This window comes from Cygnus atratus, chromosome 28 (genome assembly GCF_013377495.2).
Source record: "Cygnus atratus isolate AKBS03 ecotype Queensland, Australia chromosome 28, CAtr_DNAZoo_HiC_assembly, whole genome shotgun sequence".
Classification (NCBI taxonomy): domain Eukaryota; kingdom Metazoa; phylum Chordata; class Aves; order Anseriformes; family Anatidae; genus Cygnus; species Cygnus atratus.
The window spans coordinates 460,466-475,437 of record NC_066389.1 but is presented as its reverse complement, the minus strand read 5'-3'; the positions used below and the strand labels follow the sequence as shown (position 1 = coordinate 475,437).

At 61.3% G+C, this 14,972-nt stretch overlaps 3 protein-coding genes and 1 non-coding gene across 16 annotated transcripts in view; all 4 read left to right on the top strand.

Moving 5' to 3' along the window:
• The window catches only part of UBAP2L (ubiquitin associated protein 2 like), a 29,865-nt gene extending 20,067 nt beyond the window's left edge, over positions 1–9,798 (top strand). For 3 of the 11 annotated variants that reach the window (XM_035567293.2, XM_035567288.2, XM_035567286.2), the window contains 13 exons: positions 487–541; positions 1,001–1,175; positions 1,682–1,754; positions 2,315–2,510; positions 2,608–2,696; positions 3,397–3,450; positions 4,075–4,156; positions 5,724–5,941; positions 6,031–6,136; positions 7,335–7,402; positions 7,672–7,869; positions 8,315–8,365; positions 8,883–9,798. In XM_035567293.2, the coding sequence (XP_035423186.1) occupies positions 487–541; positions 1,001–1,175; positions 1,682–1,754; positions 2,315–2,510; positions 2,608–2,696; positions 3,397–3,450; positions 4,075–4,156; positions 5,724–5,941; positions 6,031–6,136; positions 7,335–7,402; positions 7,672–7,869; positions 8,315–8,365; positions 8,883–8,978 (1,461 nt within the window). In that variant the 3' untranslated portion in view covers positions 8,979–9,798. The remainder of the gene's footprint in view (positions 1–486; positions 542–1,000; positions 1,176–1,681; positions 1,755–2,314; positions 2,511–2,607; positions 2,697–3,396; positions 3,451–4,074; positions 4,157–5,723; positions 5,942–6,030; positions 6,137–7,334; positions 7,403–7,671; positions 7,870–8,314; positions 8,366–8,882) is intronic. The other 8 variants (XM_035567296.2, XM_035567292.2, XM_035567290.2 and 5 more) reach the window with 4 other exon arrangements.
• Positions 3,839–3,973, top strand: LOC118258643 (small nucleolar RNA SNORA58). The gene has a single exon (XR_004781862.1). It is a non-coding gene; the product is annotated as a small nucleolar RNA SNORA58 (small nucleolar RNA).
• A 515-nt stretch (positions 9,799–10,313) lies between the features above and the next one.
• HAX1 (HCLS1 associated protein X-1) lies at positions 10,314–12,088 on the top strand. 3 transcript variants are annotated; one of them, XM_035567284.2, is made up of 8 exons: positions 10,314–10,421; positions 10,531–10,724; positions 10,829–10,944; positions 11,059–11,104; positions 11,188–11,303; positions 11,496–11,646; positions 11,731–11,874; positions 11,966–12,088. In XM_035567284.2, exons 1-7 carry the CDS (start codon positions 10,369–10,371, stop codon positions 11,847–11,849), a joined length of 795 nt encoding a protein of 264 aa, XP_035423177.1. In that variant the 5' UTR covers positions 10,314–10,368; the 3' UTR covers positions 11,850–11,874; positions 11,966–12,088. The 3 variants fall into 3 exon arrangements, with proteins under 3 accessions (XP_035423177.1, XP_035423178.1, XP_035423176.1); XM_035567285.2 differs by lacking the exon at positions 11,731–11,874; XM_035567283.2 differs by having other exon boundaries at positions 11,496–11,874.
• A 349-nt stretch (positions 12,089–12,437) lies between these two features.
• Positions 12,438–14,757, top strand: AQP10 (aquaporin 10). Its single transcript, XM_035567458.1, has 6 exons — positions 12,438–12,789; positions 13,541–13,667; positions 13,805–13,942; positions 14,080–14,198; positions 14,273–14,490; positions 14,565–14,757. Exons 1-6 carry the CDS (start codon positions 12,685–12,687, stop codon positions 14,755–14,757), a joined length of 900 nt encoding a protein of 299 aa, XP_035423351.1. The 5' UTR covers positions 12,438–12,684.
• The last annotated feature ends 215 nt before the right edge of the window (positions 14,758–14,972 follow it).

The window sequence follows — 14,972 nt, the reverse complement described above, 5'->3', positions numbered from 1 at the left end:
GGCCTCTGGTGAGAGCTCTGCTGGCTGGTACCGGAGCGCTCAGTTACGTGACTTACCTGGGGCTGGGCCAGTGGGGTTAGCAGAGGTTAAGTGGATTGCGGGCCATGTTTCGTGTCGCGCATAATTACCCTGCAGCAGAGTGACATTCAGGCTAAGGATTTAGTTTTATCTGCAGGGTTTGATTCTTGCGTGCCGCACAGGTTCAGTAACGTCGATTTTTGGCTAGCTTGGGTTTGGGATGTTGAGGCAGCCTAACTGCCAGCAGCAGAGGCACTTCTTGCATGTGTCTCAAATGTGCTTGGGGCTCACATTGGTGCTGGACTAGCTGAGCTAGGGACTGAACCCAGTGTGGTCTGGTGGCATTTGGTAGTGTGCCCTTTTTCATAGCTGAGGAGGGAGTGTGGGCAGGGGTTGACATTAGATCTGCCTCTGGAAATGAGCAGCTGCGATGCCCAATACTCATTTATTTTTATTTTTTTTCCTCAGAATGGTTTCAGTTCCGTACAACCCACGCCATTACAAACCACACAGGCCGTTGAAGGTGAGTCTGCCAGTGCCGTGGGTGTCCTGGGCCTCTTGTAGTGCTGGGATTCTGTGCTTTGGATGAAAAGCTTCACCTGGGCTAATAGGAAGTCCTTCCTGTGCTGGACTAAATGCTGCCACTCACACTGTTTGCTTACCTGGAACTGTTCAGCCTTCTGCTGGTGATTCCATGAAATCCTTGATGAGTCAGCCCTCACGTCTTCTCCCTGATGACAATAATTACTCTGTGAAAAGCTCCTCATTGACAGGGCGTGAAGCTCTTTGCAGAGCCATTGACCCTACGGGGGTATTGGGGCAAAGCGAGACATGCAACACAGTGACACTGTCACAAGTGTGGAACTGGTTGGCAGTACTGAGACCCCCAGACCTCCCTGCTCCTGTGGATGAACCTTTGCTGATCCTTGCCACTGAACTGTCCTCTACGAGCTGCCCCTAACCCAAAGCTCTTTGTTCACAGGTGCTACAGGCCCCGCAGTCAAGTCCGATTCCCCCTCTGCTCCCAGTATCGCGCCTCTCAACGACGGGGTGTCTGCGTCGGCCTTGCTGACAACAGCCAGCCAGCACTCGACAGCTCTCAGCAGCTTGAGCCACAGCGAGGAGCTCCCCAGTACAACGACCGCCCAGCTCAGCAGGTGAGCGCACGGGGTGGATTTCTAGGGAGGCAAAGCATCCGAGTCTGTCTTGTACGGGCTCCGTGCAGTGGGGAGGGGGAGATGGGTTGAAATGATTCGTCCCATCCCAAGGCGCCTTCTCGAAGAGGTCTGGGTCCATCTAGACCTGGTCGGCTGTTGCAGCAGCCCCAACAACAAATTTTAAGTATCCAGAGTTAGATGAGAGGAGTGACTGTGGGGCTGGAGGTCCTTCCACTCAGGAGGCAGACAGGCCCTTTCCTTTAGGGTGGTGCAGGTGCTCTCTCTGGGAAGCCTTGCCAGCTCGAGGCCTGGGCTGGGAGCTGCTGGCTGTGTTGGGATGCGCCTTGGTGCAGCTAGGCCTCGTGGGGTTTTTTGGATGTGATCTGTGTCTCATCAGGGGATGTACTTTTTCACCACATAGCATAGGTGGGGAATGGGATCTGGCCTGGTGCTACAAGTGAAGACTCTTGCACCTCGGCTTGACAGCCTTTCTCCTCTCTCCGCAGTACGTTACCCACCCAGCAGAACAGTCTGTCCTCATCCACGTCCTCTGGGCGAACGTCAACCTCAACTCTTCTGGTGAGTCTGGGTGTGCTCGAGCACTGTGCACTCCTCTATTGCTGTCCAGATGCTGTCTGTGCACCCCTGGCTTAGGGCTTTTGTCCCCCTGCCTGTTTCAGACATAATAGCAGCTTCTCTCAAGCCTGTAGTAGGTCTTAAAAATGGCACGGAGTTGCAACGAGATGTCAGAGCAAATTTGTAGCTGCTGGAGTGTCGCCGTTCAAACATTTACTGCTGGAGCTCCTGCAGTAGAGCCCTGTGCTCTTGGCTTCTGCCACAGAATAAATCTCCTCGCTGCAGGCGTGGTGTTCAGTCCTGCTTCTCCCAGCAGCTCGATGCGTTGGGACACAGCAGCGCGAGTGGCTTGGAAGCGTTAGGGGTTGGCTGCCTCAGGACTTTGGTCTCAGGCCAGGTGCAGAGCAGGTTTCTTTGTAGCCTGCAGCAGCTGAGTTCACTGCAGGCTATCGGGAATGTCTGGGAGCAGGCAGAGCTGCGCAATGTTCTGCACACATCCTGCAGGATTTCTGCAGCCAGTTACGTCAGCCCGGTTCCCTCACTCTCTTCTCTTCCTTCCCCAGCACACAAGTGTGGAGAGTGAAGCAAGTCTCCATTCTTCTGCTAGCACTTTCTCCACCTCCTCTAGCACGGTATCAGCTGCCCCGCCAGTCGTCAGCGTTTCATCCAGTCTCAGCAGTGTCAGCAGCCTGGGCCTCAGCCTCAGCAGTAACTCCACGGTGACAGCCTCGACTCGCAGCTCCGTTGCAACGACATCAGGTATGTTCCCGGGTACTGCTGAATGAGGGGAGGCACAAAGAAACAGCTTCTGCTGTGTGCTTCACTGTGTGACTCTTCCTTTCTCTTCCTTCTTCAGGAAAAGCCCCTCCCAATCTCCCTCCTGGAGTCCCACCGTTGTTGCCTAACCCATACATCATGGCTCCAGGATTGCTACACGCCTATCCGGTGAGTGGGACGACCACCTCGTGCCACGAGGGCCTTCCTAGTTCAGCCTGCAGCTAGCAGGGAGGGACGGAGTGCAGCAGTGAAACCAAACCTGCCACCAGATGGCCAGGCAGATTTAGCTGGTTCACAGCATGAGCTAAAGCTGGTAACAGCAGCCCAGCAGGGCAGCCTGGGCCAGGAAGTTTGGACCTGCTGCTCCCTAGGTAGTGGCAGAGGAAATCCATGTACGCTTGTGGGTAAGGGGCTGTAGCTGCTCACCACAGAGCAGGTACTGTCTGTCCGTTCTCTGCGGCCTTCCCAGCCTTTGGGGAGCAACAGCCAAAGTCAGAGGCTCATAAAAGTATGGAGCTGCATTAGCGATGTGCTATGACAGAAAACAGAACAAGGGAGACAACTGCCACAGAGGCTAGGGCTATGTCACGGCTTTCTTTTGAAGGTGAAGGCATATTTCAGTGTTGCAGTAACTTCCAGAGGAGAATTGTTGAGTGCCTTTGCAGTCTGAGGCAGTGGTGCTAGGCATTGGTGCTCTCTTCCTCTGAGCAGCTTGGAGAAACTCTTTGCGGCATCAGTCTTGCAGTAGTGAATGCTGACTGTCTGCAGCTGGTGTAACCTCTGATCTGGCTTTACCCAACGTTCATCTGAATGTTGAATGTAAAATTAAATTAATCTGTGTCCCTAACATCATCTGCTCTTTTTCTAGCCACAGGTGTATGGATATGATGACTTGCAAATGCTCCAGACGAGATTCCCGTTGGTGAGTACTGAAGGCTGACGTGCACAGACCACTTCCATGTTCCCTAACAGCTGCCCGTGCTGCATGCCCTGGGTGCACAGGCCCCTCAGGCTGCGAGGAAGAATTGAAGAGCTGGCAGAACGGGGTGCCGAGTGGATGCACCTCTTTGGCACTAGGGAGGAGTTAATCGATTGCTCCTTCGCACTCGGGAACTAATTGCACTAGTTCAGGGAGCAGTGCTGATGGGGGGCTAGGGACCACGTGCGCTGCTGCAAGCAGAGCTGTGGTGTCCAGCAGTGGAGTGAGGAGCTCCTGTAGATACCTGATACCTCTGAACCTGATTTTTTTATTTAGAAATACAATGTATGTCACTTGTGAAGTGGTGGGGAAAATCCAGGCATTTTAAGGACTGCACACCAGTAGACCTTATCTGGTTCTTCTAATAGCCAGACGAGGGGGACGGTGCATGCAATAAAAACCTGGGGTTGCTGCAGGCTGTCATCAGCCTTGACGTGACTGATTGAACTGCCATACTCCAATACAGCTAGTGGCTGCAGTCTGGAAATCCCCGTTTTCCAAATGATGCTGCTTTTCATATTAGAACAGAGCTTATAAAGCTGCTTCTCCTCTGTTTTTATCCTTCAGGATTACTACAGCATCCCGTTCCCTACACCCACCACCCCGCTGACTGGAAGAGATGGCAGCCTGAGCAGCAATCCGTACTCTGGTAGGGGAAAAGGCAGAGCTGGCTGTGTGTCTGCTCAGGTGTTCTTGCCAAACACACCACTGCTGCTTGGTGGTTCCCTGTGCCGTGGTCCACTGGAGCTACGTCAGCCCCAGCCTCCCGCCCTGCCTTTGGTCTGGAGCACTCTTCTCACCAGCTGAATTCTTCACGTCTTTGGTCATGTGGAGGCGTGTTACCAGGAGGATGGGGATGTGGGAGATGATGGGGCTGTTGGAAAAGGAGTGAGGAAGGGCTGGAAGTACCCCTACGGCATAAAACTGGGGAGCTGCTTTTCAGGCAAGGCAGAGATTAAGCAGTCAGCACTGCTTTGAAGGCACTTGGAGTGAAAATATGAAGAAAATTGGGATGAAATATCTGGAGAGATTTGGTTTCTAAACCATGCAACAGTCTGAGAGGAAGAAGGGCAATTGGGATCTGTCAGATTTAAACTAAACGCCCAGCAGGTGGTTGATCTCTCACTGACCTTGGAAGGTGCTGTTTGTCTGAACTGCTGATTCACTGGGTGAATTAGAGAAAGGAGGCCTGTGAGCAGCAGTTGCTCTGAGCCTTTACATGCTTTGGGAATTGCTGCACTTTGTGGATCGCTCCTTTTCCAGCACGGCTTCTCCCCTGCTTCAGCGGGAGCTTGTTTGTGCAGAAGTGCTTCTGCCTGGCGTGCTGAGGCTGAAATCCCAAGCTCAGAGCACAGGGCTGCTGCTTGCATAATTTGCCAAGTTAACATCGATGATAATTAATGTGTGTGGCTACCCTGGTCTTGCCTGTGAGCTGGGGCAGCGCTGAGAAATTCACTGGCTTTACTGTGTGAGCTCTGAATAGGGAGAGTGTTTGCGTGGAGGAGCCAAGCAGGTGCTCCTAAAGAAGGGCAAAGGGAGGCTTCCCCGCTCCCCGCAGCCGAGTCCAGACCAGGGAGAGAGGAAGCAAGGTTTCCGATGACTCCCTGCGGGCTGCTGGCCTTCCGCAGTGACATTTGATTCAGTGCCACCAGGCAAGAAAGAGGGAGGTGTGAGCCCTGCTTGTAAAAAAAAAAAAAAAAAAAAAAAAAAAAGGCCATTCACACACATCCTCAGCTGGAAGATATTTGGCTCAGCTCCTCAAAGAGCTGTTTGCTGGGAGGACAGGGCCCCCAGGCTGCCTGGGGCTGGTTTGGGGGGAGCAGTGTTCGGGGTCGCTGTCGATGCACAGAGGGAACTTGGGATGCTCCAGCGCCCCGGCCCTGCTCCTGTGCAGGCGGCCGGCAGCGGGGCTTATGCAGGGCTTGGAGGTGGGCTGGTGTCGGGCGTTGCAGCACCTTGGTTCAGCTGCTTTGGGTTTCCTTTCTCTGCTGAAGTTCTGCCTGTCAGTGGAGCAAGGGGTGGGCGAGCAGCGAGCTGCACAGCCTCACTGGTACCTAGCTGGCACGTCACGCTGCGGTCTGAGGGCTTGCCTGCACAGCAGGAGAGGGGTTGGCCCGTGTCACTGTTAGCCCAGAGGTGACACAGCCTCCTGATGAGCTGCAATGGGCCAGGATTTGGCATGTCTGTTCCTCACTCTCCTTTCATCTGTGTTCCAGGTGACTTAACAAAATTCGGTCGAGGTGATGCCTCTTCCCCGGCTCCTGCAACGACTCTGGCCCAGCCTCAGCAGAGCCAGACCCAGACTCACCACACCACGCAGCAGACGTTCCTGAACCCAGCGCTGCCTCCTGGCTACAGTTACACCAGTCTGCCGTACTACACAGGGGTACCAGGGCTCCCTAGCACCTTCCAGTACGGGCCCGCCGTGTTCCCTGTGAGTTCCCTGTAGGCAGGGCTTGGCATTTGGGTCAGGAGAACACCTCAGCAGAGCTGCTTCTCACTCGTTTCCTCTCCTTTCTTTAGGTTGCTCCTACCTCTTCCAAGCAGCATGGTGTGAATGTCAGCGTCAACGCATCAGCGACCCCTTTCCAGCAGCCCAGCGGCTATGGCTCCCACGGATACAGCGCTGGTAAGAGACCTGGCCGGGCATCGTTTCATCAGTAGAGTCGTTATTGTGGGGCTTGTTCGCAGTCTCCCTGACTGCGTGAGGGCACCGCTGCCTTCACATCAGCAGCATCCAGAAGGGGAAATGGCCTCGGTGCAGCTCACGTGTGGTTTGATTCTCCTCGAGGAGGCCCAGGCTTGTTCTGCATTCACAGGCCTGGTGTGGGTTTGAGGAGCACAGAGCATTTCACGCCCTCCTCTGAGACTCGCAGCTGCACGGCTGGGCCTTGGCTCACACTGGAGCTGATGTCACTGAATTGAATTATTTTACCACGTACATGTGATCGATAAATCAACGGTTACTCCAGATCTGAGCCTGGGAACTTGTTTGACTCCTGTGCTTGGCATGTTTCTAGAGAAGTGTCCTGTCTCGATTCTAAGACGCAAGGTGGCGGTGAACCTGCCGCTTGTCTTGTTTCACTGGTCAGCATCTGGCTGATTGTGAAGGGCCTGCTTTTGGATCTGTCTTCCAGCCTCTAGATTCCAGTTGTGCTGCCTTTTTCCACTGCATTAGAACCTTTTAGGACTGAGAACCTTTTAGGACTGTTTTCTCATCACAAAGATACTTCAGCTCTGCGACAGGTCACCTGAAATAACTTTCTGAGAAAGCAAAACCTGAGTCTTTCAAATCTTCAACACTTTCTGCATGCCTTAAATGATTGCAGAGGCTTTTCTCTGTATCTCCACCTTTTAGAAACACCAAGCACCAAGTGCGGACTGTGTGTCTGTGTTGCCAGTTGTTAAAAGGCACCAACCCTGTCAGCCTACAGTTGAGTCGCCTTCACATGCTGTTGCCTGTTTTGTGGCCAAGGAGCTCGCAGGCACTTCCTGCCAGTGCATCATGCCTGGGGGGTTGTTTAATTTGCTGCATCCTCTCAGCTCTTCTCAGAGTTCTTTTCTGAGCTTTTCAGGAATTTGTGTTTCTCTGAGTGGCAACAGGCCCCTGACTTTTTTTTCTGGATGCTTTCGGAAACTACCATTGTTCAGAGCGAGAGAGTTTGCCCTCGTGCTGGCACACTGCACCTTGGCCTTGCCAAGGCTCTGCTCCCTGGGGGATGTCTCCCAGTCTTGGCAGATCGCCGGGCTGCTCGCTGCCACCTGGCGCTGGCTCTGCCAGCAGCAGCTCCTGCTGAACCCTAAGGCTGGTGTTTCTTTCTCCCCAGGTGTATCTGTGACATCCAGTAACACAGGCGTGCCGGACATCTCGGGCTCTGTCTACTCCAAAACTCAGGTGGGTGCCTGCCGTGCACTGCTTTGCTGGGGAGCTCAGGCACTGCCTCCCTGGGCGAGGAGGGGTCTCCCCTTGGAGCCCCTGGACAGGGAGAAGGGAAACGCTTGGCCTACCCTCACTTAAAGCAATTCTGAGCCCAGGGAGGGCTGTGGGTAGAGAATCGGTCCGTTCCGTGCACCAGGCACCGGCTCCCTTGCCAATGACTTGCGTTGGGAAGGGGAAGTGTCCCGGTGCCTGGCCTTACTCCGCCGTTGGCCTCTCCCTCTTAGCAATCCTTCGAGAAGCAGGGATTTCACACTGGAACCCCGGCAGCCTCCTTCAACCTGCCTTCGGCGCTGGGCAGCGGCGGCCCCATCAACCCCGCGACGGCGGCGGCGTACCCCCCCACCCCCTTCATGCACATCCTGACCCCGCATCAGCAGCCCCACTCGCAGATCCTCCACCACCACCTGCAGCAGGACGGGCAGGTAAGCAGCCCCCCCGCCCCAGGGGTACCTATACCCCTCGCGGGGGTATCTCTAGGGCTCTCGCTCCCCCGGCCCCCCCTCTCCCTCCCTCCCTCACGCCCCGCAGCGGACACATGCGGACACGCGGTGACACGCACATGCACATACACACAGGGCCGATGAGGACGAGGTGAGGAAGGCCCCGGGGTGCGCTCCGCTGGGGGGTACTCGGCACAGCCCCTTGCTGCTGGGCTGTACCAGGTACGGTCGGGTAGTGCCCCTTCACGCAGACATGCCTGGTCCGTCCTGACCTCCCCGGTCCTCGGAGTGGCGGCTCCGCAGGCCGTAAGGCAGTTAAAGGGGTTCCTCGCCACAGCCACGACCCCGCCGTAGCTTTCAGGTCTAACCGTGGATTTCTATTGTCATAGTTTGTCCCTTTATTTTACATATCCTGGTACTGCAACAGCTTCCATATTTGCAGATGATACTGTGCTGCCAACGCCAGCAGGAAGATCAGGTAATGAACCTCTCTGATAATGCATTGCACTTGCCCTGGGGTCTCCCCCCGCCCCTAAGGCCCCCCAGGCTCACGTAGCCCCCTCCTTCCCCCCCCCGTGGCCCCGCCAGGCGAGGAGAGAGGCCCGCAGTCAGTATGTGCACACACACACACCCGCGCGCACAGACACACACCCCCGTGCTCATCCCCTTCCCCTCTCTCCCCCCGCGGTGCGGCCGGGGCCCTCGCTGCCGCCACTGCTCCGGAGGACGGCACCAAGGGGGGGGGGACAGCAGCACGGCGCCAGGGTCTCCGGTTGCCCGTGCGGGAGGCAGCCCGTGCCCCCCGGTGCTGGAGGCCGCGGGGAGCTTTGCGCTGGGCTGAGGCGGGTCAGCGAGGAGCCGTAGCCCGCAGCGCCCGGGGCCAGCGGTGCCAGCGTCACCCTGCGGAGCTGCCCGGGGCTGGGACCCCAGGGATGGCAGCGCCCGCGCCCCGGTGCTAACCCTCTGCTTCTCCTCCTTGCCTCCCTTCCCCGCAGAGCGGCTCCGGGCAGCGCAGCCAAGGCAGCTCCATCCCCCAGAAATCCCAGGCCAACAAGTCTGCCTACAACAGCTACAGCTGGGGCGCCAACTGAGGCCGGGGCGGCCCTCGCCCACCACTTGCTTCCGGATGAGTCCCACGGAGCCGACACCGATGGATGCGGGGAGGAGAGCGCCCTGCGCGGGGCAGTGCCCGGGCCCCCACGGCCCCCGGGCAGGGCAGGGCGGGCCGGCAGGCGGCTCCGCGTTGTCTGTTTTCAGCCACCTTTCCTGTTGTATGTAATATAGAATTTGTATTTTTTCTTTTTTTTTTTTTTTTCCTCCTCCTCCTCTCTCTGCATTCAGATTCTGAATCGTTTGCCGTAGGGGCCTTTTTTGGTTTTTACTCCTTTCTCCCTCCTCCCCCTCCCCGCACCTCCTGCTGCCCCAGAACCTCTCGGATCCAAAGGAGTGGAAGCTGCGAGTCGCCTACAGCAACCCCCCTTATTATTAGGAATAAGAACAGTAATTGATATGAACAGCATTGTAAGATGAATTAGTTGAAGTGTTTTTTTTGTACCGTGTTCTAAATTTAATGGATAAATGTGTCTTGTATATAAAAACAAAAACCCCACGCCGTCCTGTAGTTCTCTCATTTCCGTACCCCCGCCCCGCTGCTCTCTGCGACCACCCCCAGGAGCTGGGGAGGGCCCCCCCCCCCATTTTCTGTTCTCCCTCCACGGGCCCCGAGCGCAGGTCCTGCCCCCCCTGCACGCTGTAAGTATCTCCTGCTTCTCCTCTACTTTTGGTCTTTTTTTTTGTTGTTTTTTTTTTTTCTATGCAGTCCAGATCTTGTATTTTTCAGTTCAAACCGCTCACTTCAACTGCAGCCCCCGTGGGGGTTATTTACTGAAGAGAATAAAGATCACAAAGCGACGTGTGTCCTTTCTCATCCCTCCCTGTGCCCCGGGGGGGGGGGGCACTGCTGACCCCGGCCCCCCTGGACTCCCCCCGGTGGGACCCTTCTCCCCTCGGGCCCCCCAGGCTCCCAGCACAGGGACGTCACCGCCTGGCCCTGCTCCCCCTGCCTCTGCCTCGGGGCCGTGCTCTGGTGTTACTGGTGTTACTGGGGCTGCTGGTGGTGTTACTGGGGCTGCTGGTGGTGTTACTGGGGCTGCTGGTGGTGTGATTGGGGTTACTGGTGTGTTACTGGGACCACTGGCATTGATGGAGTGGCTGCTGTGTTACCGCTCTTACTGGTGTGGTGTTAGTGGGGCTGCTGGTGCTACTGGGACTGCTGGTGTTACTGGTGTGCTACTGGCGCTGTGCCCCCCCGGCAGGCCCCAGGCCCCCTCCGCTCCCGTCCCCTCCCCAGAAGCGCCGGGGCCGGGCCGGGCCGTGGCGGGGGGGCTGCGGGGAGGCCCCGGGCCCGGGCCCGGTGCCGGGGGCTCTTTGCGGCGGCGGCGCTTTGCGGCTGCGGGCGGCGGCGCTTCGCGGCCGGGCCCGATGAGCTTTTACGACGCCTTCCGCGGCTTCTTCGGGCTTCCGGGGGGCCGCAGGTACCGGGACGGGGCCGGGGCCCCCCCGAACTCCCCCCGGATGTCCCCTGCAACCCCCTCCGGGACCCCCGTTCCCCTTCCCGGTCTCAGCGCCCCCCCCCCCCCGCAGGCCCCGGGAGCCGCTGTTCGGCGGAGCGCCGCGGGACGAGGACGGGGCCGAGGACGCCGAGGGCCCCCCCCGGCCGCCGCCCCCCGATGGCTTCGGCTTCGGCCCCGGCGGCGCCCTGGAGGAGCTGCTCCGGGACGCGGGCGAGCTCCTGGGCGTCTTCGGGGGGGCCTGGGCCGGGCCCCCCCCGGCCATAGGTGGGAACGGGACCGGGGCTGGGCTCGGGGGTGGGGTGGGGGGGCTCGGCGGAGCCCCCATGCCCGGCCTCACCCCCCCCCCCCGCCCCGGTTGTGCCCCGCAGAGCCCCCCCTGCCCGACCCCGGCCCCGGGCGGCCGCTGCGCAACTCGATGCTGAAGCACCCGGACGGCCCCGAGGGCGCCCGAGACCCGGCCCGGCCCTGGAGCCCCCTCCCGGGGGTGCGTGGAGGGGGCCCTGCCCTGTCGGGGGGGGCCCTCGGGTGGCGGAGCCCCCCCCCCCCCTCCGGGCCCCGGCACCGGGCTCCGGTGACCGGTGCTGGCTTTGCCTTGCAGCTGGAGGACGCTCGCCCGGCCCCCCCGGAGCACAGGGAGGACCGAGGTGGGTGCGGGGGGCGCCTTTGGCAGGGGGGAGGTCGGGGCCGGGCGCCCCTTCCCCGCGCTCACCGCGTGGCCGCCCCGCAGATCTGGACTCGCAGGTGTCCTCGGCGGGGCTGGGCACCATCCTGAGGCCCAACGAGCCCCAGCCCCGCTCCTACTTCAAGAGCGTCTCCGTCACCAAAGTGACGCTGCCTGACGGGGTGAGTGTGCTCTGCCCTGTGCCATGGCGTGGGTGCCCCGTGCCACAGTGTGGGTGCCCCGTGACACCTTGTGGGTGCCCGGTGCCACGGCGTGGGTGCCCTGTGCCACGGCGTGGGTGCCCCGTGACACCACGTGGGTGCCCCGTGACACTTTGTGGGTGCCCCGTGCCACCGTGCGGGTGCCCCGAGCAGGCGGTGGAGGAGCGCCGCACCGTGCAGGACAGCCACGGGCGCCGCGAGACGACCGTCACCCTCCGGAGGGGCGACCAGGCCTTCGTCACCACCACCAAGGAGGACGGGACGGGCAAGGACTACCGCGAGGAGGTGCTCAACATGGATGACCGTGAGTGGGGCGCCGAGGGGGGGTGCAGGAGGAGTGAGGGGAGCGGGACGGCGCCCTGCGAGCGAGCCCCCCCCTGCCCTCCAGGGGAGCTGGCGCAGTTCGCAGGCACGTGGCCGCAGCAAGACGAGCTCCACGCTCCCACCCTGAGCGATCCCTTGTCCGTGCTGGGCACCTTCTTCCGTCACTGGTTCTCCGGCTGGTAGCCCTGCCCTCCTGGCAGCTGCCCCCGTACGTGAGAGGGGTGTGGGGGGGCCGGGGGGGCTGCCTGGCTCTGCCCGGGGCGGGTGCAGCCCCTTCTCCCCGCCCGTTTTCCTTGCAGGTGGGTCAGGTCCTGCTGGGACGCAGCGGCTGCGCTGGGGGCTGCCCCCTGTTCTGGGGCACCGCCGCGTTTTGGGGGCGAGCGTGTATATGTGTACAGAGCAATAAAGTCTATTTATGCTAACGGTGGCGTGCGAGGCTCCTTCGGGCACGGGGTGGGCTGGGAGCCCCCAGATTTGGAGGTGGGGGTCCCACTGCAGCTCCGGGGGCTGCCCTGCGGGCGCAGACACCCACGGGGCTCCTCTGCCCTGGCCCCGTGCCCGCGCTGCTCCCTGCCCGCCTCCCCCTCCCGTTTCATCGCCTCCCCCGGGCCCTTCTCGAGGGCCCTGGGAGCACTTCCAAGGCCTTTTCATTAGCGCTGCCTGTGGTTGTGGCTTGGGAAGGGACCCGGCGGAGGAAAGCAGTGGCTCTCCAGCTGGGGAGGCTCCCACACCGGGACGCGGGGCAGGGCGGACTTACACGAGCCAGGACTCGGTGCCCCGCGGCTGACAGAGAATCCTCGGGGGGCTCCAGCACCACAGGCAGGGACGGGTGGGAGCAGGGACGCGGCTGCTGCCCACAGCCCCACACGGGACTCTGGTCCCTGCGAGGCGTCTCCCCACTGCATCTCACAGCCCTGATTGGTTTAAAGTCTGCGTGTTATCATCCACCCCAGCCCGGGGCTCATAAAATGCCACAGGGAGCCGGTGCTGCTGCCACTGCCCCTGCCTGGCCGGCCCCATGGGTTCCGCGTCCTTCCTGAAGAGGGCCCAGGCCCTGCTCCACGTCCGCAACCGGCTCCTGCGGGAGTGCCTGGCCGAGCTGCTGGCCGTCTTCGTGCTCATCGTGAGTGGGGCATGGGGGCTGCGGGTGGGCTGGGGACGGGGCCGAGCGCAGGGCGGCCACCGCTGGGGTCCTGCAGCCCCGCGGCTGTGCTGCGCCCCAGGACGGGGACGGGATGGGGCTGCGGGGGGGGGTGGCTGTGCCGTGACTGACAGTGACCCCAAACCCGCCTCACCTCCAGCATGAACCCTGGTCCCACGATGCCTGATGCACCCTCTGCTGCGGGCGCTTCGGTGTGATAAGGGAGCGGGTGCTGCCACGTGTGCCTGAGGGAGCAGAGCAGGGCAACGCGTGCCTTGACGCCTCCTGCCCCGAGGCAGGCAAAGGTTGGGCTCTAGAGCTGTGCTGGGCACTTGGGACGGATCCAGGAGCGGTGAACATTGGCACCGCAGCTCTGCCAGCGCCCCCCAGCCCCGACGTCTCCCTGCAGAAGCAGATGACTCAGTTACTGATAATATTTTTCCCTCATCATCAAAAACGTGAGCGAGGGCAGTAACTGCAGCCCTGCCTGGCCCGTCCCGCGTGGGCAGCTGGAGCCCAGAAAATGGGGGAGCCCAGAAAATGGGGGAGCCCCGCGCCCAACCACACAAAACCGCGGAGACTGCAGGGGAAGAGGCACCGGGGCAGCGCGTGGCACGGGGTGGTGTTGGTCCCGCCAGTGGCCGCAGTGCGCAGGACCACGGGTGCTGTGCAGGGGCTCAGTGAGGGGCTGGGGGTGCGGAGGTGGTGGTGGAGCCGTGCCCCTCTCCCCCAGCTGATCACGCTGAGCGGCTCGGCGCAGATGGTCACCAGCTCCGGGACCAAGGGGAACATCCTCACCTCCTACCTGGCGGGTGCCCTGGCTGTCATGGTGGCCGTTTACACAGCGGGGGGAGTCTCTGGTGAGGCTGGGGTCCCTGCGCTGCTGCAGGGGCTGTGTTCTGCGCTCCCTACGCTCGCCCCTCCAGCACCAGGCTGCTGCCGGCTCTGGATCCTTCAGGCCCCCAGCTCCCAGCCCCTCTTCCCCGCTCTGTTGCAGGGGCTCACCTGAACCCAGCTTTCTCCCTCTGCATGTGCCTGCTGGGGCAGCTCCCGCTGTGGAAATTTCCCATTTTTGTGGCCGTGCAGACCTTGGGATCTTTCATCGCCGCCGGAGCCGTCTACGCCCTGTACTATGGTATGCAGAAGCCCATGTGCACCCCGGCACTCTGGGGACAGGGTGTGCACGGGGCGGGCGTGCTGCCGGGGTCCTGGCTCCGCGTGTGCCCTGCACCGAGGGGTCACCAGCACGCGTGCACTGGCTCTGCCCCGCAGATGCCATCCAGTTCTACAGCAACGGGACCCTCACTGCCTCCGGCCCCCTGGAGACCGCCTCCATCTTCGCCACGTACCCTGCCAAGTACCTCTCTCTCTCCAATGGCTTCCTGGACCAGGTGGGTGCCAGCCCCGCGGCCCCCTGCCGGGGTGCTGACCCCCGTGGCGCTGAGCTGCCGTGCCGGCCCCGCAGGTGATGGGCACGGCGCTGCTGATCATGGGCATCCTGGCCATCACCGACACCCGCAACAAGGGCGTCCCCAAGGGCCTGGAGCCGGTGGCCGTGGCCCTGCTGGTTTTCTCCATCGAGGTCTCCATGGGCTCCAACTGCGGCTGCCCCATGAACCCCGCGCGGGATTTCGGGCCCCGGCTCTTCACCTACGTGGCGGGCTGGGGCGCGGAGGTCTTCAGGTGGGTACAGGGGGACACGGGGAAGGGGGGGGGCAGCACGGACTCCCCCATGCCCACGCTGCCCCGGTCCCCAGCAGGGACAACGCCTGGTGGTGGGTGCCGGTGGTGGCCCCGCTGCTGGGGGCGGCCGTGGGCACGGCGCTCTACCAGCTCCTCGTGGCCTTCCACCACCCGGCGGAGGACGGTGGCGGCGGCGGTGCCCGGGGGGCCAAGCGGGACAGCAGCAGCACCGCCATCCCCCTGGGAGCCGGGCCCTGGGACAAGTGACAGCGGGCAGCGGCGCGGCCCCAATAAAGTAGCCCCGATGCGGGCACCGTGTGTCTGTGCTGGGGGGCACCGAGCGGAGGGGGGGGGGCACCGGAGAAACGGGGGTACCTGGAGGAGGGGGAACCGGGGAGGTGGGCACCGGGCAAGAGGGGGGGGGGTCACAACCGTCGGGCCCGGCCATGGGGGCCTCGACGGCCGCCCCCGAGCCCCGCTCC